Source organism: Haliotis rufescens, unplaced genomic scaffold, assembly GCF_023055435.1.
Source record: "Haliotis rufescens isolate VD_foot unplaced genomic scaffold, xgHalRufe1.0.p SCAF_18, whole genome shotgun sequence".
In the NCBI taxonomy this organism is placed as follows: Eukaryota; Metazoa; Mollusca; class Gastropoda; order Lepetellida; family Haliotidae; genus Haliotis; species Haliotis rufescens.
In genome coordinates, this window is record NW_025963868.1 from 19,697,256 (window position 1) to 19,724,270 (window position 27,015).

The window sequence follows — 27,015 nt, forward strand, 5'->3', positions numbered from 1 at the left end:
TTGATAACAAATAATCAGTTGAATGACTGCTCACATAGCTGCTCAAGGTATTGAGATTTGCAAGTATGAATGAATATAGTCACAGCTATCTGACAAGATGGTTGCCTGATAATCCATAAGAGTTGATGAAGTGATTGTTGTGTGGTCAGTGATACTGGTCAATGATACTGGGTCAGTGATACTGGACAGTGATACTGGGTCAGTGATACTGGGTCAGTGATACTGGGGCAGTGACACTGGGGCAGTGACACTGGTCCGTGATACTGGGTCAGTGATACTGGGTCAGTGATACTGGGACAGTGATACTGGGTCAGTGATACTGGGTCAGTGACACTGGGGCAGTGACACTGGTCCGTGATACTGGGTCAGTGATACTGGGGCGGTGATACTGGACAGTGATGCTGGACAGTGATACTGGGACAGTGATACTGGTCCGTGATACTAGGGCAGTGATACTGGGTCAATGATACTGGGTCAGTGATACTGGACAGTGATACTGGGTCAGTGATACTGGGTCAGTGATACTGGGACAGGGATACTGGTCCGTGATACTGGGGCAGTGATACTGGGTCAGTGATACTCGACAGTGATACTAGGGCAGTGACACTGGGTCAGTGATACTGGTCCTTGATACTGGACAGTGATACTGGACAGTGATACTAGGGCAGTGACACTGGGTCAGTGATACTGGACAGTGATACTGGGTCAATGATATTGGACTGTGATACTGGGTCAGTGATACTGGGGCAGTGATACTGGTCAGTGAAACTGGTCCGTGATACTGGGGAAGTGATACTGGGGCAGGGATACTGGGGCAGGGATACTGGGACAGGGATACTGGGGCAGTGATACTGGTCCGTGATAGTTTGGCAGTGATACTGGTCAGTGATACTGGGGCAGTGATACTGGTCCGTGATACTGGTGCAGTGATACTGATCAATGATACTGGGGCAGTGATACTGGTCCGTGATACTGGGGCAGTGATACTGGTCCGTGATACTGGGTCAGTGATACTGGTCAGTGATACTGGGTCAGTGATACTGGGTCAGTGATACTGGGTCAGTGATACTGGACAATGATACTGAACTGTGATACTGGGGCAGTGATACTGGTCAGTGATACTGGGGCAGTGATACTGGTCCGTGATACTGGGGCAGCGATACTGGGGCAGTGATACTGGGACAGTGATACTGGTCCGTGATACTGGTCCGTGATACTGGGGCAGTGATACTGGACAGTGATACTGGGTCAGTGATACTGGTCAGTGATACTGGACTGTGATACTTGGGCAGTGATACTGGGACAGTGATACTGGGACAGTGATACTGGGTCAATGATACTGGGTCAGTGATACTGGGTCAGTGATACTGGTCCGTGATACTGGGTCAGTGATACTGGGTCAGTGATACTGGGACAGTGATACTGGACTGTGATACTGGGGCAGTGATACTGGTCAGTGATACTGGGGCAGTGATACTGGTCCGTGATACTGGGGCAGCGATACTGGGGCAGTGATACTGGGACAGTGATACTGGTCCGTGATACTGGTCCGTGATACTGGGTCAGTGATACTGGACAGTGATACTGGGTCAGTGATACTGGTCAGTGATACTGGACTGTGATACTTGGGCAGTGATACTGGGTCAGTGATACTGGGACAGTGATACTGGGTCAATGATACTGGGTCAGTGATACTGGGTCAGTGATACTGGACAGTGATACTGAACTGTGATACTGGGGCAGTGATACTGGTCAGTGATACTGGGGCAGTGATACTGGTCCGTGATACTGGGGCAGCGATACTGGGGCAGTGATACTGGGACAGTGATACTGGTCCGTGATACTGGGGCAGTGATACTGGACAGTGATACTGGGTCAGTGATACTGGTCAGTGATACTGGACTGTGATACTTGGGCAGTGATACTGGGTCAGTGATACTGGGACAGTGATACTGGGTCAATGATACTGGGTCAGTGATACTGGATCAGTGATACTGGTCCGTGATACTGGGTCAGTGATACTGGGTCAGTGATACTGGGACAGTGATACTGGGTCCGTGATACTGGTCAGTGATACTGGACTGTGATACTGGGGCAGTGATACTGGGGCAGTGATACTGGGGCAGTGATACTGGGTCAGTGATACTGGTCCGTGATACTGGGTCAGTGATACTGGGACAGTGATACTGGGTCCGTGATACTGGTCAGTGATACTGGACTGTGATACTGGGGCAGTGATACTGGGGCAGTGATACTGGACAGTGATACTGGACTGTGATATTTGGGCAGTGATACTGGTCAGGTCCACTCAAATCAAACAATGCAGATTCAAGCCCACTCAAATCATACAATGCAGGTTCAAGCCCACTCAAATCAAACAATGCAGGTTCAATCCCACTCATATCAAACAATGCAGGTTCAAGCCCACTCAAATCAAACAATGCAAGTTCAAGCCCACTTAAATCAAACAATGCAGGTTCAGTTCCACTCAAATCAAACAATTAGGAGATAAACATACTGTGTTTTCAATGTAGAGCTAGGTTACCTGTAGATTTAACCCCGCTAAATTGAATTTGAGGTTTCAAATGTGAAATTTAGCGCGGTTAAATCTACAGGTAACCTAGCTCTACATTGAAAACACAGTATGTTTATCTCCATTCTAGCATGACTAAATAAAACGCGAACTCTTTGGTGTTAGCGGAGTGAGTGAAGCGTCACGGGTTTGGTCCAGTGTTTTGAGTGGGTTGTTGATCTGAATTACGGAATCACCAAACAAAACATGGTGCTGTATATACTCAAGCAGTTTGTTTACACAGTAATACTTCACTCGAACATATGACAAGGCATTGAAAGCATATAAGCACGGCAACTTGGTAAGCTAACATGAGGTGGGCATCCCTACAGAAAACAAAGCAAGCTTTGCAAGACTTTCGCACCCCATTGCACGTCACCATTATGACGTCATATTGCTCATTGTGACGCAAAAGATATGACATCACAGTCGTATATAGAAAAGCGCAAAAATTCCAAGCTCTCTGTTGTCTCCAAAATGTAAAAACATTCCCTTTGTAGATTTCTGTCATATTTTTCTGCACGAAATGTATTGCCACACAACCTTTGAATATTGTAGTAACCGCATCTGTGCATTTTGTAACCTGTAATTGTAGATATAATTATTTAAATATGCCTACCGACAATGACTGAAAATAGTACTATTCTATGAATATTAGCTTCCGCGGTGATGCGGCCATCAAACCAGCTGTTTCAATCAGAGGGGGTTTATTGTGATTTAATAGCCTCTGATTGACCAATCAGAATCGAGTAAATTCCAAATTCATGGTAGAATGCAGGTTCAATCCCACTCAAATCAAACAATGCAGGTCCAAGCCCACTCAAATGAAACAATGCAGATTAAAGCCCACTCAAGTCAAACAATGCAGGTTCAATCACACTCAAATAATACAATGCAGGTTCAAGCTCACTCAAATGAAACAATGCAGATTAAAGCCCACTCAAGTTAAACAATGCAGGTTCAATCACACTCAAATAATAAAATGCAGGTTCAAGCCCACTCAAAATCAAACAATGCAAGTTCAAGCCCACTGAAATCAAACAATGCAGGTTCAATCCCACTCAAATCATCCAAAACAGGTTCAAGCCTTACTCAAAGATCTAGCAGAAATATAAGTGTGTGTGTGTGTTTGTTATAGTCCTGGCAAAGATCTAGCAGAAATACAAGTGTATGTCTGTCTGTTGTATTCCTGGCAAAGATCTAGCAGAAATACAAGTGTATGTCTGTCTGTTGTACTCCTGACAAAGATCCAGCAGAAATACAAGTATATGTCTGTCTGTTGTACTCCTGGCAAAGATCTAGCAGAAGCAGCAAGTGTGTGCTTGTTGTGCTGGGTGTATGGCTTGGTGCTTGTTGTGGTTGGTGTATGGCTGAAAGTGTAAACAGCCCATACTTTTCTTCCAGCTTTCAAGGTGGATGATGACATAGATGAGGATGATGACGATGTTTTTGAACCTGCACCAATTGATTCACCCAAAAAGTTGAATGCCAGGTCCCCAACCAAGAGACGTACTCAGTCCCTGAGTGCTCTGAAGGACAAGGAGGAGCCGCGCAGCCCACGCAAGGTAGGATAGCATCGTCACCAGCTTACTGTCACATGTAGCAAGGTAGGATAGCATCGTCACCAGCTTACTGGCACATGTAGCAAGGTAGGATAGCATCGTCACCAGCTTACTGGCACATGTAGCAAGGTAGGATAGCATCGTCACCAGCTTACTGTCACATGTAGCAAGGTAGGATAGCATCGTCACCAGCTTACTGGCACATGTAGCAAGGTAGGATAGCATCGTCACCAGCTTACTGTCACATGTAGCAAGGTAGGAGAGCATCGTCACCAGCTTACTGGCACATGTAGCAAGGTAGGATAGCATCGTCACCAGCTTACTGGCACATGTAGCAAGGTAGGAGAGCATCGTCACCAGCTTACTGGCACATGTAGCAAGGTAGGAGAGCATCATCACCAGCTTACTGGCACATGTAGCAAGGTAGGATAGCATCGTCACCAGCTTACTGTCACATGTAGCAAGGTAGGATAGCATCGTCACCAGCTTACTGGCACATGTAGCAAGGTAGGATAGCATCGTCACCAGCTTACTGGCACATGTAGCAAGGTAGGATAGCATCGTCACCAGCTTACTGGCACATGTAGCAAGGTAGGATAGCATCGTCACCAGCTTACTGTCACATGTAGCAAGGTAGGAGAGCATCATCACCAGCTTACTGGCACATGTAGCAAGGTCATAATCTTGGAACTAAGTTAAGATCCATCTTTATAAATTTGAATTTTAGTCTTAACTGTGTACATCACATAATATACTTTGAATCCTTGAATGTCAAACAAAGGCCAGATGTGTTGTTGGTAGGACTAGCAGGCATCAAATTCTGTCGGAATGACAAAAGAGGAAAAGAATGCTAATTCTAGTTTTGTGAATGTACTTATAGAGTTTTGTCTGTCTACAATACAATAAGGTTGGTGGTAGGCATGTTTGAGAAAGTATACCTCAACAAGTGGTAATGTAAAATATTAGTCCACTCAACCACACATTTTGTAGTTTGACAACGGATGTAAGACTTGGGTATTTTCTTCACATTAAGCTGATGCCCATGTTATTTTTTAAACACTGTTCAAGGTGGTGTTATACCAGACTTACTCAACAAGGTTACTCCTTTGTCTTTTGGATAACTGATCATGCTGATGAGATCTCAGGTCTCCTTAAAATCAGATCTTAGTTCTCGCTACCGCTAAACAATCTGAGGACATCTTATTACGGGTCAAGTAAGAACGACCTTTCATCCGACCAATCAGAGCATCACTCACCAGGTCAAGAAAGTGACAATCAGAATGAGGTTTTCATGCAACAAGTGTACCTTGAAAAGGTTAACAGTGGGTATTTTGAATGACAGTTACGGGCAGATCATATACTATTATCTATCTCTCGCTTCAATGGGCTATACATGTAAATGGAAGAGACTTTCATAGCCTGCGGGAAGTACTGCCATGCAACATCGACCATCTAATAGACATTCAGAATGTTCTTTTCTTCAAAATATTTTTCAAAGTGTAGTCTGGAATGGAAGCCGCCAGTGTGAAACACTACAAGACAAGCTGCTTTCTGATTGATTGTTGTTGACTTCTTGTTCGTCATTTCATTTGTCGGTCAAAATTCACGAAAGGTCATTCTGATGTGATCTGTAGTGGGATGTCCTCAGATGTTTGTTTAGCAGCAGCAAGAACTAACATCTGATTTTAATGAGATTGATGGGATCTCAAGACCTCAATCAGAAAATAAGATAAACATCTTTGATGCAAAAAGTAGAAAGACAAAACAAACAAAAAGGTACCTGTTTACCTTTTGATCACATAAAGGTATCGGATGCATTGTGGTAACCTGTGCAGTTGCTGTCACACAGATCAAGGCCTTCCCTCTACATACCTGACCAACCACACCACTACATGCCAAGTGTATATGTTTTTGAGCTACATAATTTTGTTTTTGTTTCAACATACCCAAGCTAACATCTGTAACCCATGAAATAGGATAAATGTGGCCTCCTCACTCTATGCCTTCCTCTCCAGTCCCGGGACAAGGACCACATCCGCCGTCCCATGAACGCTTTCATGATCTTCAGCAAGCGGCATCGAGCTCTGGTTCATCAGCGCCATCCTAACCAGGACAACCGCACAGTCAGCAAGATCCTTGGGGAGTGGTGGTATGCCCTCGGGCCCAAGGAGAAGCAGAAATATCATGATCTGGCATCACAGGTAGGGACACTGACACTTTATCCCTGATATGGCTCTGTTCTTTAGCTACTAATACCACTGTTGCAGGTTTAGATCACATTGTTCATGTGGAACTGGTGGAGTTCTGGTGTATAAAGGTATAAGAGATCTGTGTGTACAATCAAGTGAGTTCATTGGTTGTGCTTCAATGATCAACAGCAAGTCTGCAGCAGATTATTTGGCTAAAAAAACTAGGGTTGGTGGTGTATGATATTTGCATTATACCATTGAAAAGTTTTCACCATTATATTTTTGTCAAAATGTCTTTTGGGGCGGTGGGGTAGCCCAGTGGGTAAAGCATTCGCTCTTCACGTCGAAGACACAGTTCGATTCCCCACATGTTTACAATGTGTGAAGCTCATTTCTGGTGTCCCCACACTGGGATATTGCTTGAATATTGCCAAAAGCTGGGTAAAACCATACTCAATCACTATATGGTTGGGTTTTTTACCAGGTGAAAGAGGCCCACTTCAAGGCGCATCCAGATTGGAAGTGGTGTTCCAAGGACAGAAAGCGGTCTAGCACAATTGCAGCGACCTTGAAACAAAGGGGAGGTAACCGACGTCTGAGTTCAACTGATGACCTCTCTGAAGCAGTTGGAGACATAGGTGAATACTGAACTTTACAAGCAAGGTGTCAGGGTGACTATCAGTAAGCGTAATGGAGTAAGAGGTTATTTATTCCACACCTGATAACCCAGTTGATGATTTCTTATACAGTAGAACACGGATATAATGAAGACGGATACAACAAAATGTTACAAAATCCCCGATTTATCTCCTATATATAATATTTACGTACATAACAAACTCTCCACAGGGAACTAATGTATATTACGAACTGATATCTGATCCCTGACAAGCCCAAATGCCACGAATCAGTGACGTGTGTAGCGAACTGAGAAATCTCACTCAGTGTCACTGACAATGAGCGGCAAATCAACACAATCAAACTTGTTAAACTTGCTTTATGTTAATCTTAGTATTCTTACCCGTACACAAAATTTGACTAATCTTGTCTGTAAAACAAACATTAAACCAGCAAAACGGGTCCAGAGCAAAATCACCGACTTTCTATAAAGAAGAGACTAAAATCAAGGTTCTGAAAAGGTTAAGAATTTAATGTCATTAAATGAATGTTATGAAATGCTAACAATTGAATGCTAAGAAGTGATCACTGTTGATACAAGTCAATGCTGCAATTACGTGTATTGTGTTTTGTTTTATCCAAGATGGCGGATGTCTCAGAGGGGAAATGTATATAACGAACTGATTTCTCCGTTCCCTTGTAGTTCGTTATATCCATCTTCTGTCATCTCAATTACTGCCGATTGTCCAGAACAATGCAAAGAAATAAATCTATAATTTATTTAAAATTTGGATTTTTTTGTAGCTCTTATATTCTTAAATTGAGAGGTATTTTGACATTGTATTATGAGATTGCATTCAATGCAATAATATGAAATAACCATTAAAACTTATTCCTCTTTATTGATCCTGTTATCAGTGAAGTACAGGTCACCTCTGCAAAGCCAAAATTAGTTATTAGTTATTAACTGAATCGGGAAATTTGTCATTCCAATTTGTCGGCCTTTGAGCAGGTCCAGATAAGTCCCTGCAATGTTGCCTTTGTGCTGGTCTTGTTAGTCTGGAGTTGTGAGTACAGGTTGTCTTGTTAGCCCAGATCTTGTTAGTCTGGAGTTGTGAGTACAGGTTGTCTTGTTAGCCCAGATCTTGTTAGTCTGGAGTTGTCAGTACAGCTTGTCTTATTAGCCCAGATCTTGTTAGTCTGAGTTGTCAGTACAGGTTGTCTTGTTAGCCCAGATCTTGTTAGTCTGGAGTTGTCATTACAGGTTGTCTTGTTAGCCCAGATCTTGTTAGTCTGGAGTTGTCACTACAGCTTGTCTTGTTAGCCCAGATCTTGTTAGTCTGGAGTTGTCATTACAGGTTGTCTTGTTAGCCCAGATCTTGTTAGTCTGGAGTTGTCATTACAGGTTGTCTTGTTAGCCCAGATCTTGTTAGTCTGGAGTTGTCATTACAGGTTGTCTTGTTAGCCCAGATCTTGTTAGTCTGAGTTGTCAGTACAGGTTGTCTTGTTAGCCCAGATCTTGTTAGTCTGGAGTTGTCATTACAGGTTGTCTTGTTAGCCCAGATCTTGTTAGTCTGGAGTTGTCACTACAGCTTGTCTTGTTAGCCCAGATCTTGTTAGTCTGGAGTTGTCATTACAGGTTGTCTTGTTAGCCCAGATCTTGTTAGTCTGGAGTTGTCATTACAGGTTGTCTTGTTAGCCCAGATCTTGTTAGTCTGGAGTTGTCATTACAGGTTGTCTTGTTAGCCCAGATCTTGTTAGTCTGGAGTTGTCATTACAGGTTGTCTTGTTAGCCCAGATCTTGTTAGTCTGAGTTGTTAGTACAGCTTGTCTTGTTAGCCCAGATCTTGTTAGTCTGGAGTTGTCATTACAGCTTGTCTTGTTAGCCCAGATCTTGTTAGTCTGGAGTTGTCATTACAGCTTGTCTTGTTAGCCCAGATCTTGTTAGTCTGGAGTTGTCAGTTCAGCTTGTCTTGTTAGCCCAGATCTTGTTAGTCCAGAAACTTGCTTGAGCACATAGGATTTTTTTTCTGTGATATGTTGTTGAGTTCATCTGGAAAAACTGTTGAATGTGGTGTGCACAGCTGTATGTGGACGTAGAGTGTACAGCTGTATCTGGACGTAGAGTGTACAGCTGTATGTAGTGTGTACAGCTGTATGTAGACGCAGTGTGTACATCGGCTTGATGTGTTGGCAGATGACAAGTTGGACCCTGAGGTGCTGGACCTGGAGGAGCGTGAGGTGGTCACCAGCCTTGAACCTGAGTCCTCCATGCCCCTGTCCCAGGCGGCTATCAGTGGCATCATGAAGCAGCGATCTCTCAGCTTCTCCGCTGTGCCGCAAGAGGAGGTGCGCGGCTTCCTGCCACCCACCTGCAAGTCCTATCAACAGCCCGAGGTAAGTGTTCACACAGGGACTGAATTCACCATGCTTGTTGTTTGATGTGACTAGAATGTTGATCCACTGGCTATAATGGCTTCTCGTCATGACAAATTGCATTGGTACGTTACCGTCTTCCATGTTGGCATGAACAGGCTGATCCAGGATTTTGGAAAATGGGTTGCACACTACCCAAGTCTTGAAGTGAACAAATATTATTGGACTTGCATATGATGACAATCGGGTGTCTGAGGATAAGGTGTGCACCCTCCCCTGGATCAACCAGTGAGCAACCATCCAAACTTCCAGGCTGCATCACGCTCATTCAAGTATGATTAAGCTGTGATTTTGGTCTCAATGGCATAAAAAATCTTCACTGTCATGATGAATAGAATTGTCTGAAGAACAGCTGAAATGAACTAAATGTCTTCTTGATGTGTCTTTTCAGGGCCTGGCAGTGGAATCTGGAGGCATCTCAGTGGGCAGACCCCATCAGTTGTATCAGCAACCTGGCTCTTCTAACAACCCCCCTCGCACCACTGTGGCATTCCATGATGCCCCACCCCCACACACACCTCAGCCGTCGCAGATGTCCCAGCAGCATTACAACTTCACGCAGGAGCAGGTGCGGCAGTTTCACCGCAGCCTCGGTTCAAAGGGTGATGATGATGACAGTGATGATGAGAAGATGGTTATATGCGAGGATGGTGAGCAAAATTTGGATTTTGAAGCTCTGCATGATTCAGTATTGATTGAATAGTATTGGGTGCTGCATTAATGAGTCTGTTATTGCTGCACATCAGTAAACACTTTACAACAAAGCACCAGAATTACAAATGATCCATAAGATTGTCTTGTTTAATTCTGTATTGATTTGTATTGTTTGAATTATTTTGGAAGGTCTACAAACCATTATTTCTTCAAATGTCCTACCTCTATTACATCATAACCACAAATTCCTGTTTGGGCTGTCAATCACACTGCAAGAGATGCCAGATCCCACGGCTCCCAAATGGTCTATTATGTATTTGCTTTGTCGATTCCTACAGTTCTTCCATGTGGTCATGTATAGGTGTTGTCTTGAGATAGCATGATCATTTGTCAAAATATCAGTCAGTGAATATTTGGGGAAATACTCTCACAACCAAATGATGCAATTCTACCTGATGTGATGTTTCACATTTGCGTTGTGACTTTGGTGTATCCAGAGTCTTGCTGTGCTTCAAGAATGCTGGTATGAGTTAATAAGCGCTACTTGGGGCTTTTTTCACTATGGCAATTGTATTGAAATAGTAGCCTACACCATTGCAATAGTATTGCGATAGCAGTAAACCAACTTTAAGGCTTGATAATTATATCAATCAATGTAATCAAAGTCAGCCATTTTCCTCCTTGTTGCTTACCCTACTCAAAGGGATGTAACTCTAAACTGAAGTAGTCATAATCCTTGCAGGTTTGAAATTGGCAAAATTAATGTTTTATGTATGACTAATTGCAACAATTAAAACTTTCGATTGTTGTGCATACTATTGACAATACTATTGATATTTTTAAATTTAAATTACTGGTGTAGGGCAAACTATTGCAATTGTTCGGTCATTTCATATATATTGTTACACCCTTATAAGTTAATGATTACAAGGTTTCTGAATATTACTATTATTTTCTCTTCTCCCCAGAAGGTGGCATCAGTGCTGGTGGTGAGATGGGTGGTATTGACCTCAACTGTAAGGAGCATGTGTCAGACAGCGAGACCGACAGTCAGACAGAGGAAGACACTCTCATCGAGAACAAGGCGTTCCCCCAACAGCGCTTCTCTCCAGTCATGAAGAACATCACCCCTGCAGACATCGCTTACCGCCCCAAACCCATTCGCCGCATGCCTGATCCTCAGATGGAGATGGATGTGAGCTCCCCCATCAACAAGCAGCTGGCGGAAGGGCTGCTGATGCCGCGACCCTCCAGCACTGGCTCCAGCTTTCAGCCGAAGGGAGCCGTGTTTAAAGCCAAGTCACGCGATGGGCGACTTATGTCTGCCAGTTCTCTGGACATGCTGACCGAAGCCCGTGACGATGAGGGCATGTACAGCACTAGTTCGCGTATGCCGGGTACACAGCAGCAGACGGTCAAACTTGGTCAGATGAAGATCCACAACATTACAATGACCCAGGACAAGCAGCAGTTTATTGTGTCCTCCAACATGCAGACCACTCTCGGCAAGCAGAATGGGCGGGGGCCGGTGATGGGGAAGATAACTCAGAAGTCGCGAGCCGCTAAACCCATGCCTCAGAGTCCTCTATCATATTCTCCAAGCCAGGCTTCCCCTGTTTCCTCACACCACGTCGCCCGGCCCCCCACAGCCAGTACAGTCCAGTTCCCTGCCATGCCGCAGGTGATGGTAACTCATGCTGGTCATCATGTTGGTGGAAGTGTGGCTCCAACGTTTTCCACAACGGACAAACCCATCACTACTCCCATCCCCATTGCCTCAAAGCCTATTCACAATTTACCACAGACAACATCATCTAAAACTGCCTCCGTTAACAATGTGTGTATCCCCCAACAGACTCTTTTGACCGGCAACAATTCTAATGGCAGCATGAAAAACGTGAGCACAATTCTGTTACAGAGCATTCCAAGCAGCCCATATGGCATGACAATTCTCAACTCCCCAACTGTTAGTGCTGTCACGGCCAATAAACTCAACAATAGTGCTAATGTGCAAACTTCGGTCAACTCGGGTGCATATGTTACAACGCTACGCAACATTGCCCCGCCCCAGAGTGTGCAGCCGCCGCAGCAACAAGTGCAAAACCTGGCTTCCCCAGCATTGCTGACTAATGTGCTACTTAAGACCAACCAGTCCAGTCCTGGCACTGCCACCATGGCCATCCAGCAGCCCCAGACCCCCACACAGCCCACCCTGCAGCCCACACATGTTCAGTATATCCTACCGTCAGTGCGAGTGCAGCCCGCTCCTCCGGGGGGCAAGGTCCAGAACGTTCTGCAGATGGCTCTGCCAGGAGGTGCTGTGCAGCAGAACATTGTCGCTGTGGCCAGCAATAATGTGGCCCCGCCTGCACAGGTTCAGACCAGCAACTTCCAGATCAGCACAGCACCTGGAGGGCTTCGTATGACAAACTCACCTCAAAGCAAGGTCATGCCACAGCAACAAACACAGACTTTGATGGCAGCACCCAAACAGCACCCTCAGCAAGCGAAGGCTGTTGCCATGGTTACACAACTAGTGACTGTTAATCCGTCGCCTGCAGTGCTGGCGACATCCCCACATCACGTACAGCTGGGTCAGCCCGTAGTGTCACTCACTGTGGCTCATCCCTCGGTGCAGCATCAGATGCAGCCCACCCAGTCACAGAGTGTCATATCACAGCAACTACAGCAACAGCAGCAGCAACAGCGCATTCTCTTGCCTTCTACACAGAAGTGAGTGAATGCCCAAGTTAAACATGTTAAGCAGACAGGAGGTAGTGAAATCTTCCCAATAATCAGTAATGAACCATAACATGAACTAAAGAAACAACCATTTGTTTCAATATCAGCAGAAGCAGTCATTAATGATCAGGATTATCATAACTATTTTAATAAACTGTGTTTACAAATCAAATCTTCACACTTCTGAAAATGTATGTTTTGTTTAACATTGCAGTTAAAGATGTTGCTAATATAAGGTGATCTGCAATTTGCTTTCAGAATTGCATACGTCCAGCAAGGGACGGGCATAGCCGTGCCTGTGGCGACAACCCCCCCAGGGAACAAGGCTGAGGTGTCCCACGCATACATCCCAGCAGCTTACGTAGGCTCTGTGCCTCAGGGTAGGTAGCAGCTCCTGGGGTGGGGGGTGGGGGGTGGGGGGTGGGTGCACAGTCAGGTAGACAGTCAGGTAGACAGGGATCTGTATACATCCCAGCAGCTTACGTAGGATGAGTGCCTCTCGGGTAGGTAGCATCTCCAGGGGGGTGGGGGCACAGTCAGGTAGACAGGAATCTGTATACATCCCAGCAGCTTACGTAGGTTGAGTGCCTCTCGGGTAGGTAGCATCTCCAGGGGAGTGGGGGCACAGTCAGGTAGACAGGAATCTGTATACATCCCAGCAGCTTACGTAGGCTCCGTGCCTCAGGGAAGGTAGCATCTCCAGTGGGGGGGGCACAGTCAGGTAGACAGGGATCTGTATACATCCCAGCAGCTTACGTAGGTTGAGTGCCTCTCGCGTAGGTAGCATCTCCAGGGGGGTGGGGGCACAGTCAGGTAGACAGGAATCTGTATACATCCCAGCAGCTTACGTAGGCTCCGTGCCTCAGGGAAGGTAGCAGCTCCAGGGGGGACACAGTCAGGTAGACAGGGATCTGTATACATCCCAGCAGCTTACGTAGGCTCCATGCCTCAGGGAAGGTAGCAGCTCCAGGGGGGACACAGTCAGGTAGACAGGGATCTGTATACATCCCAGCAGCTTACGTAGGCTCCGTGCCTCAGGGAAGGTAGCAGCTCCAGGGGGGACACAGTCAGGTAGACAGGGATCTGTATACATCCCAGCAGCTTACGTAGGCTCCGTGCCTCAGGGAAGGTAGCATCTCGAGGGGGGGGGCACAGTCAGGTAGACAGGAATCTGTATACATCCCAGCAGCTTATGTAGGCTCCGTGCCTCAGGGAAGGTAGCAGCTCCAGGGGGGACACAGTCAGGTAGACAGGGATCTGTATACATCCCAGCAGCTTACGTAGGCTCCGTGCCTCTCGGGTAGGTAGCAGCTCCAGGGGGACACAGTCAGGTAGACAGGGATCTGTATACATCCCAGCAGCTTACGTAGGCTCCGTGCCTCTCGGGTAGGTAGCAGCTCCAGGGGGGACACAGTCAGTTAGACAGGGATCTGTATACATCCCAGCAGCTTACGTAGGCTCCGTGCCTCAGGGAAGGTAGCAGCTCCAGGGGGGGCACAGTCAGGTAGACAGGGTTCTTGCATTTGTGTGTATGTTACCAACATCCATGGTCAGCCAATTATATACTGTAGACTATGACCTGATTGTCACATCGTCTGAATGTTCCATGAAAATGCAGACAATTTGACCTCTCTTTTGATATAACATGGATATTCCATTTTTGCACAAAACCAAGTGATACTGAGACCATCTGTGTTCCAAATCAGTTGTCAGAAGCCAACATTGGGCAAGTAAACCTTGTAAACTTCTGTAACCATTTCCTAGATAGTGTAGCTGTGAAATAGGGAGACATGGCTACCATGAAGACTTTAGACTCACTGCTTTGTGATAAAGTCATGAACAGTTCTGTAACCATTTCCTAGATAGTGTAGCTGTGAAATAGGGAGACATGGCTACCATGAAGACTTTAGACTCACTGCTTTGTGATAAAGTCATGAACAGTTCTGTAACCATTTCCTAGATAGTGTAGCTGTGAAATAGGGAGACATGGCTACCATGAAGACTTTAGACTCACTGCTTTGTGATAAAGTCATGAACAGTTCTGTAACCATTTCCTAGATAGTGTAGCTGTGAAATAGGGAGACATGGCTACCATGAAGACTTTAGACTCACTACTTTGTGATAAAGTCATGAACAGTTCTGTAACCATTTCCTAGATAGTGTAGCTGTGAAATAGGGAGACATGGCTACCATGAAGACTTTAGACTCACTACTTTGTGATAAAGTCATGAACAGTTCTGTAACCATTTCCTAGATAGTGTAGCTGTGAAATAGGGAGACATGGCTACCATGAAGACTTTAGACTCACTACTTTGTGATAAGTCATGAACAGTTCTGTAACCATTTCCTAGATAGTGTAGCTGTGAAATAGGGAGACATGGCTACCATGAAGACTTTAGACTCACTGCTTTGTGATAAAGTCATGAACAGTTCTGTAACCATTTCCTAGATAGTGTAGCTGTGAAATAGGGAGACATGGCTACCATGAAGACTTTAGACTCACTACTTTGTGATAAGTCATGAACAGTTCTGTAACCATTTCCTAGATAGTGTAGCTGTGAAATAGGGAGACATGGCTACCATGAAGACTTTAGACTCACTACTTTGTGATAAAGTCATGAACAGTTCTGTAACCATTTCCTAGATAGTGTAGCTGTGAAATAGGGAGACATGGCTACCATGAAGACTTTAGACTCACTACTTTGTGATAAAGTCATGAATAGTTCTGTAACCATTTCCTAGATAGTGTAGCTGTGAAATAGGGAGACATGGCTACCATGAAGACTTTAGACTCACTACTTTGTGATAAGTCACGAACAGATCTCCTTTGTCCTTTTTATGAGGCCAAACACCAGTTGGAAGACTTTAAGATCCAATGTTGTTGTCCACTGTCTATTGTCTAGGGCTATGCCACTGTCTTGTTTCCAACTTGTGACCATGGTGACAGTTTTCCCATATTGCAGTATCATGCATTGCAATCGTCTGTCAGAGGTTGAAGCATCTGAAGCATAGTTCTCAAAGGAACATGATTAAGTTACTCACCTTCTCTTCCAATAGTTTTGTTACAAGGGGTCTGTTTGCCCACAGTGAACCAGGGCAACGTACAACAGGTCCTGATCCAGCCACAAGCAGTCCCATCTCCATCACTGGCCACCAGTCCAGCTCCCCCTGCCCAGCCAAACATCGCCCCTAAACCTCAGCTGTCTGCGCACAAGACACAACAGAGTCCACCACAGGCACAGAGTTCCATGTATTATGGTATGTAGACACTGAGACCCATGTATAATGGTATGTAGACCGATGTGTTATGTTATGTAGACATAGCGACCCATGTGTAATGTTATGTAGACACAGCGACCCATGTATTATGTTATGTAGACACAGCAACCCATGTATTATGTTATGTAGACACAGCGACCCATGTGTTATGGTATGTTGACATAGCGATCCATGTGTTATGGTATGTAAACACAGTGACCGATGTGTTATGTTATGTAGACATAGCGACCCATGTGTTATGTTATGTAGACACAGCGACCCATGTGTTATGTTATGTAGACATAGCGACCCATGTGTTATGGTATGTAGACACTGAGACCCATGTGTTATGGTATGTAGACACTGAGACCCATGTGTTATGTTATGTAGACACAGCGACCGATGTGTTATGGTATGTAGACATAGCGACCCATGTGTTATGGTATGTAGACACTGAGACCCATGTGTTATGTTATGTAGACACAGCGACCCATGTGTTATGTTATGTAGACATAGCGACCCATGTGTTATGGTATGTAGACACTGAGACCCATGTGTTATGGTATGTAGACACAGCGACCGATGTGTTATGTTATGTAGACACAGCGACCCATGTGTTATGGTATGTAGACACAGCGACCGATGTGTTATGGTATGAAGACAAATGATCAGATAACCGAGTCTACCCTAAGTATACCACTACTTCAGTCACTTCACTGGCTGCCAGTCCAAGCTGGAGTTTTATTTCCATTCTAATTTTTTTTTAAATCTTTAAATTATCCACGTCTTAAACACACGACCCTAGCAATGAAATGCAACAACACTTAAGAACAACATGATTTCACCGAAATTATTGTAAACAAAATTTGGTTACATACTAGTGTGAACAACCAAGAAAAACACTGCCCGCCTGCACAATATTTTCAAAAGCCATTACCTCAGAAGCAATTCTTTTATTTTTTTAAAGCCTAATATATTACCAAAACTGGCATAAGGCACTGTAATGTGAAGTATTCTTACAGTCAAAGGGGAGATAATTTAAAGATATGTTATTAGTTGTCTGCCTTAGAAAGTATTAAAGTGATCATGATGACCCTTTTACTGCTATTTTGGTTGTAAGATTTGTTTGTTCAATTGGGGAATATTTGCTATCTACATCATTATTTTCTTTAGAAAAACAAATGATCATCAATTACTTTGTGCAGTTGATCACACCAAGACTTTCCTTCATTATGATTGCAGCAGTTCTAATTTCATTTTGGTGATGACTTCATTTTAATGAGGATCAGGTGTCCACAATGACAATGGCTACTGAATGTGTCTACTATTGTCTTGCCCAATTTGTATGGGTTTTGTTCTGTTTCTCACTGTTTGATATTCTGTGTTTCCAGGTGTGATGAACGTGCGGTCTTCCAGCTACATCACTTTCCCAACCGATGGGAAGGGAGAGATTGGCTACATCAGCAACCCCAACTTCCAGACTCGACCCACCAAGGTTAAGGCCACCCTTGCCAGCATCCCTGTCGCCACAGAGAGCCTGCAGAGACCACCAGTCTCTCAAGGTCAGTCATAATTGACAACTACTCAAAACAAATATTGTGGGAGGATTCAGTAATTCTAAGTGTTCTTCTTTCACTTGTATCATTATAAATGGTTGTCTTAATGTTTTATTCCCACAGGCCGCCAGGTGTCCGTCAGCTCTCCACGCCCCTCCCCCTCCCCAGGATATCACCTGTCTCCTAGTCCCAGCACCCCAATACACTGCAGCCCTGCCCCCTCCCCTACTCCCATCCACAGACCTCCCCCACCCCCTCAGCCAGTTATGACACAGCCCCAAGTAGAGCCACAGCCACCACCTCCTCAGCCTCTGCAGTCAGCCATGAGTCAAGGGCGGACAACTGTGGATACCCGTGAGGTCACATTTAGCTTTGACGTAATGAAGGACTCAGACAGTGGGGAGAAACCTCAACGGGCCTGTAAAGGGAAAAAGTACAGTCAGCTCCGGGAGTCAGAGATGAGGGTGAAGAGGAAGAAGCCAAGCCCCCTGTCTGACATCCACGAGGACCAGGGGATGCTGTCACAAGAGTCCTCCCCCCACGGAGACCCGAGTGAGGGGGATCACCAGCCAATGGAGGCCATGTCCGAGACACAGTCGAGTCCTGCAGCATCAGCGTCACCAGAAACACCGTCACAGGTGGGGAGCAGCTGGGGAATGTTGTCCTGTAGACTTGAGCAGTAGTCAGGATGATGAGAGCAAGGCACTGTCACAGTGATGACAAGCACTGTTGAAATAGCTGTACTTATGTTGGGAATTGATTATTATTCAAATGTAGAAAATCTGTTTGAAAATGCAGTTGATAACTGATTAAGGATAAGGAATGAAAATTGAAAAAATGTTCACATGGTGGGTCTTTATCACTATCCTTCACTAATAAGAATGCTGAGCTATGTTCTCACAAACACATTCTCAACAAACTCATAATTTCATGATCAATTCCCTGGTTGGAAATGACAGCCACCAGTTTCTTTGAACAACTCTGATGTGTATATATGTGATGTATATATCTCACTTATCATGTAGTACAAGTTTTTAATATTTGTTTTGCTGTTGACATCTTGGCCGTTGTGTTTGCTCCAGCCGAAGGCCAAGCACAAGCCCCCTCCTCTGTCCGTCCCTCCACACGTACTGCAGACCTCCAGCGCCCCCATGCCCTCGCCCAGCCTCAACAGTCCACGCAGGAGCTTCTTCAAGAAAACAGTGGACGACGGCATGGACAAGTAAGTGTTGAAACATGGCTCAGCTGCCTTCACACGGGACACAGCAGACACAGGCTTGGAAAGGCCTTATGGGTGGCAGTCTTTAAGAGGCCTTAAATTCGAAATTTCCTTGAAAAGGCCTTTATACTTGATTACATGCTGTGAGAAACCTTAGCAACTTGTCTTTGCTCCGCTGGTAGACAAATGTGGATATTTATATTATTAAAACCGGTAAAGCCTGTTGATATCATGCGGCAAGAGATTACTCCCTGACTTGATTGACAATTAACATAAAGATACCTGTGTGGACTTGACTATTTTTATGATGTATCTGACAAGGACAAGCGGTGGGAATGTCCTATTAAATCTGTTTGTGAGTACATACAGGCCTTACCATTAGCCTTTGAAAGAGTGCTCACTGCCTTACAAAATCCTGAGATTTGGCGTATGGTTCTGTATGGACCATGTGCCATGTACGATGTTCAGGCAGAAAAGAGGAGAGAAGCAGGATAGAATATGGAATCAGGATGGAATTTAACGGACAGCCACACGTACTAGGGACTCCACCTGTCACAGAAGGGAGCAACAATTACGTAGCAAGGCAATAAACATGGCCACAGGTTAGACCAGAAACTGGCAATGTCTGTCTGGTGACAAGCAGTAATGGGAAGTTGTGTGATGTCATCGCTTCCGGGGTTACGTGGGTACTGTCATGGGTCCTGCAAAAATTCAGAAGTATAAATAATGAAAAAAATATTTAGATTTTACTAAACTTAGATGTCTGGTTTTGTATGAACCATGTACCATGTACAATGTTTAGGCAGAAAGATGGATAGAGGCAGGATAGAATATTTATGGTTAGATGTATGTATGTTATTACAGAGTATTGAATCTTTTTGAATGATAGATAAACAATTATACAGAATTGTCACCAAGAGATCTACATTTCCATGCAAGACTAAATTGATATCTGATTGAATTATTTTCATGACTACATTGTGTGTAACTCAAACTTGTTAACAACTGGCGTGCATACACCATACAGAAATGAGTTGTCCCATGGATCCCCCCACATACGCTTTGAACTCTAATAATGCCTATACTGTACATAGCATAATTTAATTGAGGGGTTATTAACCTTAGCATGGTATAAATTATGTAAATCATGTTTATTTTGCCAAATTAGACCTATTTTGGTGCAATCAAATTATGTTTTCTAGAGTTGCCCAGAACTTTGATAAAGGTGTATTGTAGAGTGTAAGGCATGGTGTGCAATATTATTCCACGTTCTTATTGTCGAAGGAAAAGATTATTCATGAGAAAGATGTAATCTTGCAATGGAAGTTGAATGTTGTTAGCATTTCGAAGAGAAAACATGTCTTTTGATCCAACATTTCCTGAGATGAGGTCTTGAAACTGCTGTGTGGTGATTATTGAGAAGACTGGTGTGTTAATTATTGACAAGTGTTCTATGCAGTGTATAGAAGTTTTGATTCAGGATGAATAGGTTGATAAATAATTCTTTTGAAACGGATGATTTCTTTCATGCATTATTTCAATCAACAAAGTTTGTAAACAGTTGAGTAATATGTATGTTCTAAACGGTCCCTCAGGGTGCTGGAAACAGTGAACTTCGAGAGGAAGTTTGAGTCCCTGCCTCAGTTTGTGCCTGAAGAGACGGAGTCGAAGACTCCAATCCCCCAGAGTCCCAGGGCCATTATCAATGTCTACAGGAAGAGGAGGAAGGTCTCAGGACTCGGTGTGTACTTCATGTTGTTGACCACGAGGAGCGTTCATATGGAGCATACCATGAACAGTCTATTTAGCCTTGAAGGCTCAAACAGCTTTCAACTTGTATGAAACCGATAACATTGTTTTTGATTTGATTTTAATGGTATCTGATCAAGAAATTAATTTCCTAAAAAATTTAAATGTATGGAAAATCATATATTTTTTATTAACTTTTACTTCAGAAGCAAAGTGAATTAATGTTCTTACTTGTGCACTATGACCCTTGTTGAGGGTTGCGGTATGCTTTGATGTGTTTCTTTCTGTGCCCAGTGAAAGGGGATATTGGGGAAACTGACAGTAACAAGTTCTCCAGTGAGTCGGAGACCACCACGCCCAAGACTCCTCACAGTGCCAGGTTTGAAGACACCAAGTTCTTTGGATCCAACTTTAACCTGGACGCTTTGAAGGATCCCGATTTTGTGAACAAAATGAGTGAGTGTATGTCTTTTTTCCACTTTATTTAACATGAGTGACTAGTTTTGTGTTCAGATTTGTGTGCTAAGTACACAGCACTATCTGGTTCTGTAGTGAGAGGGTAATGCCTGTGGTACTCTGTAACACGGCTCCAGCTCTGTAGACAAGTGTCTGGCTGTACCTGTACCGGGATCATGTCACCAGATGGTGCAGTCATCCTGTTTGGGACTGTCCTTCAGTCTCTTGGCAGAGTAATAAATGGTATATTTGGGGAATTGTTTGTCCATATAATTTTGACCTCAGATGTAATTTTTTTCCAATGTTAGGGCTGTTTTACATCTTGTGCTCATGGTGACATTGTTCTGCTACTTTATTGAAGGTTTGTTGGAGTATGAGGATTTGAACTCCCCCCGCACTCCAAAGACGCCGAGTTCCCCGGGTGCGTTCTCCAATCGCAGACTGCTGGACCAGAGACGCCAGCTTGTGATGCAGCTGTTTGAAGAACAAGGGCTGTTCCCTACAGGTAGGTGGACAGGAGGAGGAGGAGGAGGAGGAAGAGGCAGGTGATTAGTGGGCCCTGGAATCTGTACTAAGTGAAATTAGTTGAAAATTTTAGTACTTAGAGAATGCACTTTCAAATATTCATAAATGTTTTTATTTCCAATCACTTAATGAGCATTTGGTGGTGAACCTTCTCCCATGTTAGATTTGTCATTTACTGCCCACTGAATGGAGGCACCAGGAAGGGTAGTCTGATGCAGTTTATGAAGTAGATGTCTGCCCACTAGCTCGTGGCTTGCCAAATTTCATTCGGGCTAAAGACGCTCAAATGTCTCTAGCCCGAATGCCTCCTGAAATGTTAACTGTGATTTTGTTTATGCATGACTGATCGAAATAAAAAAGTCCTAATAAATCAAATTAGTATCCGAAACGAATCAACGATCAGAGTACACCACTTCTTAATATTTGACTCATGTATTGCAGTGTAGGTTAACTTTATTGTTACCTTCGCAGAATCACATTTCTGGAAAAGTAAACTGTTGCATACCGGTAGTTAAGATAGTGAAATTTGAAACTGGCTAGTTGCGTTAAAGGCCAGCTTGGCCATCTGGCCAGCAATATGTTGAGACTATTAGCCACTGTTCTGAAAAACACTAATGATTAGTGTCAGATAACTGAGTTTGGTGTGTGTGTGTATGTATGTGTGTGTGCGCGGTGCGGTTGGGTTGGTTTTGTGGGGTGACAGACTGTTCTGAAGGTGTGATGGGGTGGGGTTGGTGTTGTGGGGTGACAGACTGTTCTGAAGGTGTGATGGGGTGGGGTTGGTGTTGAGGGGTGTCAGTAGTCATGAGAAAACACTCCCCATCTGCACAAAGCCAACAGTGCTTGGAGTATTGGTAAAGCTGTGCAGCCTGTGAGTGACAATGTATGGTACATTGAGCATGTGTCACTTATCTTGGGTAGCTAGGGAACAAAATGGGAATTTTTGTATTAGTAAGTATGATTATCAGGCTCTGTGTTAGTAAAATAACATGTTAACCTGGAATTATATTTACTTTCTGGACTCCTTTGTAGTTGATGTGACATTGATGTAAAATCCCTGGCTCTTTGATGAACTGTTTTCACATTGTTCTAGCACAAGCTACAGCCGGCTTCCAGTCCAAGCACCAGGACATCTTCCCAACCAAGGTCTGTCTCCAACTGAAGATCCGAGAAGTCCGACAGAAAATGATGGCCCAGTCTGCCGCAGCTACCAAGGACTTTGAGGAGGGCCACGGCCCATTGACCCCCAACACCCTGGAGGCACAGTTCATGGCAGCAGTAGCTTCCTCCACGGCCACCACCTCCAGCTCCGCCACTGCCACTGGACCCAACCCCGTGTCCACCGCGGGCCAGATGTACCCCCCCACTACCTACCCCTGAACTCAGCAGTGAGGGGCCACGTCTCAACATGGATTTCAACACTGGAAAATGTTTGTTTGCTCAAACACGAAATTAAAAAAATCTATTTTTGACTTTGAAGAGTGAGAGAACTGCTTTGTGCTTTGAAGTACGACCAATTTGAGAGGTTCATCGACTGGGTCTGCTTGTGAGTTGAGTGGGTTGAGCGATGGTATTTTGTCAGATTTGCCTTTTGGAAAAGGAAGGTGTTGTGTATATCAACGAACAGTAATATCAATTCATTTCTGACTTTTTAGGATGGAACTTTTTGTTTCACAAGGTGAATGCATGTATTAGAGAGAGTTGATATGTATTGGAAATGTGCAAGACATTTTACGCATTTTATTTGTGTTGTTGGAGTAAGTTCTGTTACACTTGTTAGTGAAATGTGGTTTCACAATGACATTCTTCTTGTGGTTTTACCATAGGAGGGAAAGTTGAAGACGTAAGAGGTGTGAACATATTTGAGACAAGAAACTAGAAGGTGATGGCATACCTTCACAAATACTAAAAGACTTAGTCATTTAGTAATGTTTTATTTGAAACGATGTATGCCTGTTTATTTTCCTATTTAAATGTTGAAAAAACGTGCTTATAAGTAGTGCTTTGAAGAACTTGCTTCAAAATTCCTGGTATTTAACGGAATGAGATGGTGAATCATTGTTGAGTTTGCTACTCCTGTGTTGCAATAAAAAATTTTCTTCCCACTGCTTCAACAATAAATTATGTTCAGCCCTGTGATAAGGCATTGATGCTTGGGGTTGGGAAAGTGTCGTTGATGTGATATTCCGACATGACGCGGGGTGTTGATATGGGCAATAGGTGACACTAGTTATACAACGTTTATCATGCATTCTGGTAGTTGTACAGGACACATTCTGTTTGCTATACGGCATGTTAGATGTAAATGCTTATGAAATGCAAGGGCGGATCCAGCATATTTAATGCTCTCTGTCAATTTTACTGCCTACAACATACTACATTTTGTTTTCAAGGGGTGGGGGAGTGGGTGTGTGTATGTGTCCGGACCCCCTGGACACCCCCACCCCCCATCACCCCACCCCTCTGGATCCACCTGTGACATGTGCTGTTCACCAGCTTGTGGTAGTTGGCATGGCTGTTCATTGTTCCAGCCACCCACACAGGCCTTTGGTTGCATTAAATACAATGCCCACCTGTTTCTGTAGAGTGTATCGCTGCATTTTTCTGCTGAACTCATACAAAACATAACATGTTCCTTTCAAATTTACTTTTAAGAAATCTGATTTACTTGTTATGTGCCTGAAGGCAGTTTTCATAACATCTTGCTTCAGTGGAGAGTGTTAGTTACAATATATGCGAGAGGTTTCTGTGCAGACAGTTGATGTAGCAGATTATTACCTTTGTATTTGCCTTCTTGGATATTCTAGAAAAGTTAGCAAAGCCAATGGAAGTTTTTAAGAGATAAACAATACTGACAATATGGTAATGACAGCTTCAGTCACAGAAGTATGATACATCATTTGTTGGTTATTTATGATACAGGACTCTGCTTGAGCTATATGATTTCTTTACTGTTTTTCTGGAATATATTTGGTGAGGCTTGCAATTTGTACATTGGAGACGTGTTTGGCAGGTTCGCGTGAGGGGCATTTCCAGCCACAATGTGACTCCTGATTTATTGTGAATGACGTTTTGGTAAAGTATGGTGCTCACACATGCTGAATAAATCATGTTTTGAAAGCATTGAAAGTCCAAATTTGCACAGATTACCTCTAGCAGATTCAGTAAAGAATTTGTACACTCAAAAACAATGTGAAAGGAATTTTGATGTTGGTGGTTATCTCTGATACAAGGGAGACAACTCTAGATGAACGTTTGGAAAGGAATATTTTTGCCTTTAAATGTAGGCAGCGTGTTTTTATATGAAATATATCTACCCATTTCTATTTTTGCACCAAGAATGACTTAAGCACCTGTATATCAACTAATCAGAGTGAACCATGATATAAATGTTGCTAATTTTATACTTGTCAGACCCTAATGTCTTGGTGAAATCACTTTTTTGTACCATGGTATCATGGTAAAATATATTGTTTGAAGTTCTTTAGAAAAATATTTATGAAGTGTATTCTTTGAATTAAGACTCCAAATGGCATGGAAGTGTCAAAGACGAAGATATTATTTGGCCCTCTCAGTTGATCAATAGGTCTCTGAATGTCATGGTTTAATTTGTGTGCATCTATCAGGCCGAAATATTTATTTATTAGAAATAATTTAATTATGAGATGATATACCAAAGAGGTGTGTTACCAAGACATTCCGGTTGATGTATTTATCCAGTATAGCTTCACGGGGATGTGAACATAGGAAGAAACTGTGATAGACTAGTTGGTTTACTTAAATACTTGCTACTTTGTTACATGTGTGTGAACAGTGGTTAGTTAATGACAATACTTTTTAAACATTGTTGATTTTGTTAATATGTACATTTCTTGTAAATACTTATCTGTGTAAAATAGAACACACGTCATCTTGATAGGTCATTGTTATTTGTTCTCAAGTTGATCAAGAGTAAAACTCGAAGCATTTATGTCTGAAATCTGATTCTTTGTGTAACCGTGGATACGGAGTCACGGTATTCAACATTGGACTCAATCCCTTAGAGGACGTGAGATTTGTGTTTTGAAGGATCACATTTTTCCAAAAGTGGCAGGTTGGCTTTGTCAGCTCAATTAATGCTCATTTCCTTTGTATGTCAACATTTTTGTGAAATCAATTGTCATTTTTCAAAAGTTAATGTTTTAGTGCTTATTTTATAATGTCCAATGTTTTGAACTAAGAACTAGCAGCAGTGTTCCTCAATGAAATTGTTCGTTATTGGCTATCAAGTTAAAAAGTATTTGTCCCCATTTTTTCTTTAAAACTTTAGGATGTTTGCCCTTCATTTCAAGCATGAAAAGACCTCTTTGTCTTTTTTCTGACAATCGTTCATTTCAAAGTGGTCCATCTGTCAAATTGTCCTGGAGATCTGTATATTTTCATGTCCGGTCACTTGCATTTATTATCTGTCACAAGTCTATCATGTTTTGTAAATTTGTCATTTCATTCCTTTGTTTTTAGAAATAGCTTAGTTTCCCATAATGCACAAACGTTGCCAATGTTTTACAAGAAACTCCTTGTATTCTTTGAATATGTATTTTATACAGATTTTGGCCTGATGAGGCACATTTTTTGGTTCCCATTTTATCATGTCCTACAGGGACAACAGTGTTTTCTGATAAGTAAAGTTTCTTTTTCTAAATTAATGAAATAGGGATATTTCACAGATGATTATGCTGGAGATGTTAAATAGCTCTTGAAGGCTCTTGAAATAGTGAGGCATCCTCAAATTCAAAATTCTAACACTACTTTGTGTACATGCTCTGTTCAACACCGTTGAGGTTTATAAGAATGTTCTCTAAGAGATGTAGATGCTGGTAAATGCCCTTGAGTGGAAGGAATCCTAACATCTCTCTTCCTCATACTGTATGTTTTAAAGTGAACTCGGTATGTATACAGTTTGTTATGTACATAGTGTATATGTTGGTTCTGGGGTCGCCACTAGGTGGCTCCAGATGTCAAGGTCAGTGCAAGATAATAAACACATTGATTGTATGAACTATCAAGGAGTGTGTTGTGTTGTGTCTGGCATGGGTCTTGGGCTGAGTGCTGCTCCCTGCAAATACACCAGAGCATGATCATTTCAAGTTCAAAGCTCTGTGTACCTGAAGATTTAACTGGTGATCAGATGTTCAAACACCTGTTTGTCTGCAACTCAAGTTTTATTCTGTATATCAGTCCGGCAGTTACACATTACAATCACTGCTCAGACAAGCAGTAAATTTCACTTGTCACTAAATACATAGATGAGACCTAATAGAAATAGAACACTGCTGAAAACAGACCCCTTGTAATATCGGAGGTAGGCATAATGTATGTCATGCAGGTTTTCTAAAATCCAGTAGCACCTTCCAATGCTGATAAATGGTGATCAGTGTGAATCTGGGGTTTGAACAATGTTCAGCAGATCCTGGCACAGCTAAGGGATGCAACTGTGCCC

The 27,015-nt window shown here is 43.3% G+C and overlaps 1 protein-coding gene across 5 annotated transcripts in view; it reads left to right on the forward strand.

Moving 5' to 3' along the window:
• Nucleotides 1–26,581, forward strand: part of LOC124125370 (protein capicua homolog) — a 55,763-nt gene extending 29,182 nt beyond the window's left edge. Inside the window, exons 4-18 of one of the 5 annotated variants that reach the window (XM_046488679.2) lie at nucleotides 3,977–4,137; nucleotides 6,150–6,335; nucleotides 6,808–6,961; nucleotides 9,139–9,338; nucleotides 9,769–10,027; nucleotides 11,000–12,764; nucleotides 13,032–13,153; nucleotides 15,861–16,031; nucleotides 17,423–17,593; nucleotides 17,711–18,225; nucleotides 18,670–18,809; nucleotides 20,393–20,547; nucleotides 20,850–21,017; nucleotides 21,373–21,516; nucleotides 22,630–26,581. In XM_046488679.2, the coding sequence (XP_046344635.2) occupies nucleotides 3,977–4,137; nucleotides 6,150–6,335; nucleotides 6,808–6,961; nucleotides 9,139–9,338; nucleotides 9,769–10,027; nucleotides 11,000–12,764; nucleotides 13,032–13,153; nucleotides 15,861–16,031; nucleotides 17,423–17,593; nucleotides 17,711–18,225; nucleotides 18,670–18,809; nucleotides 20,393–20,547; nucleotides 20,850–21,017; nucleotides 21,373–21,516; nucleotides 22,630–22,916 (4,598 nt within the window). In that variant the 3' untranslated portion in view covers nucleotides 22,917–26,581. The remainder of the gene's footprint in view (nucleotides 1–3,976; nucleotides 4,138–6,149; nucleotides 6,336–6,807; nucleotides 6,962–9,138; nucleotides 9,339–9,768; nucleotides 10,028–10,999; nucleotides 12,765–13,031; nucleotides 13,154–15,860; nucleotides 16,032–17,422; nucleotides 17,594–17,710; nucleotides 18,226–18,669; nucleotides 18,810–20,392; nucleotides 20,548–20,849; nucleotides 21,018–21,372; nucleotides 21,517–22,629) is intronic. The other 4 variants (XM_046488681.2, XM_046488682.2, XM_048398379.1 and 1 more) reach the window with 4 other exon arrangements.
• Nucleotides 26,582–27,015: the final 434 nt, after the last annotated feature.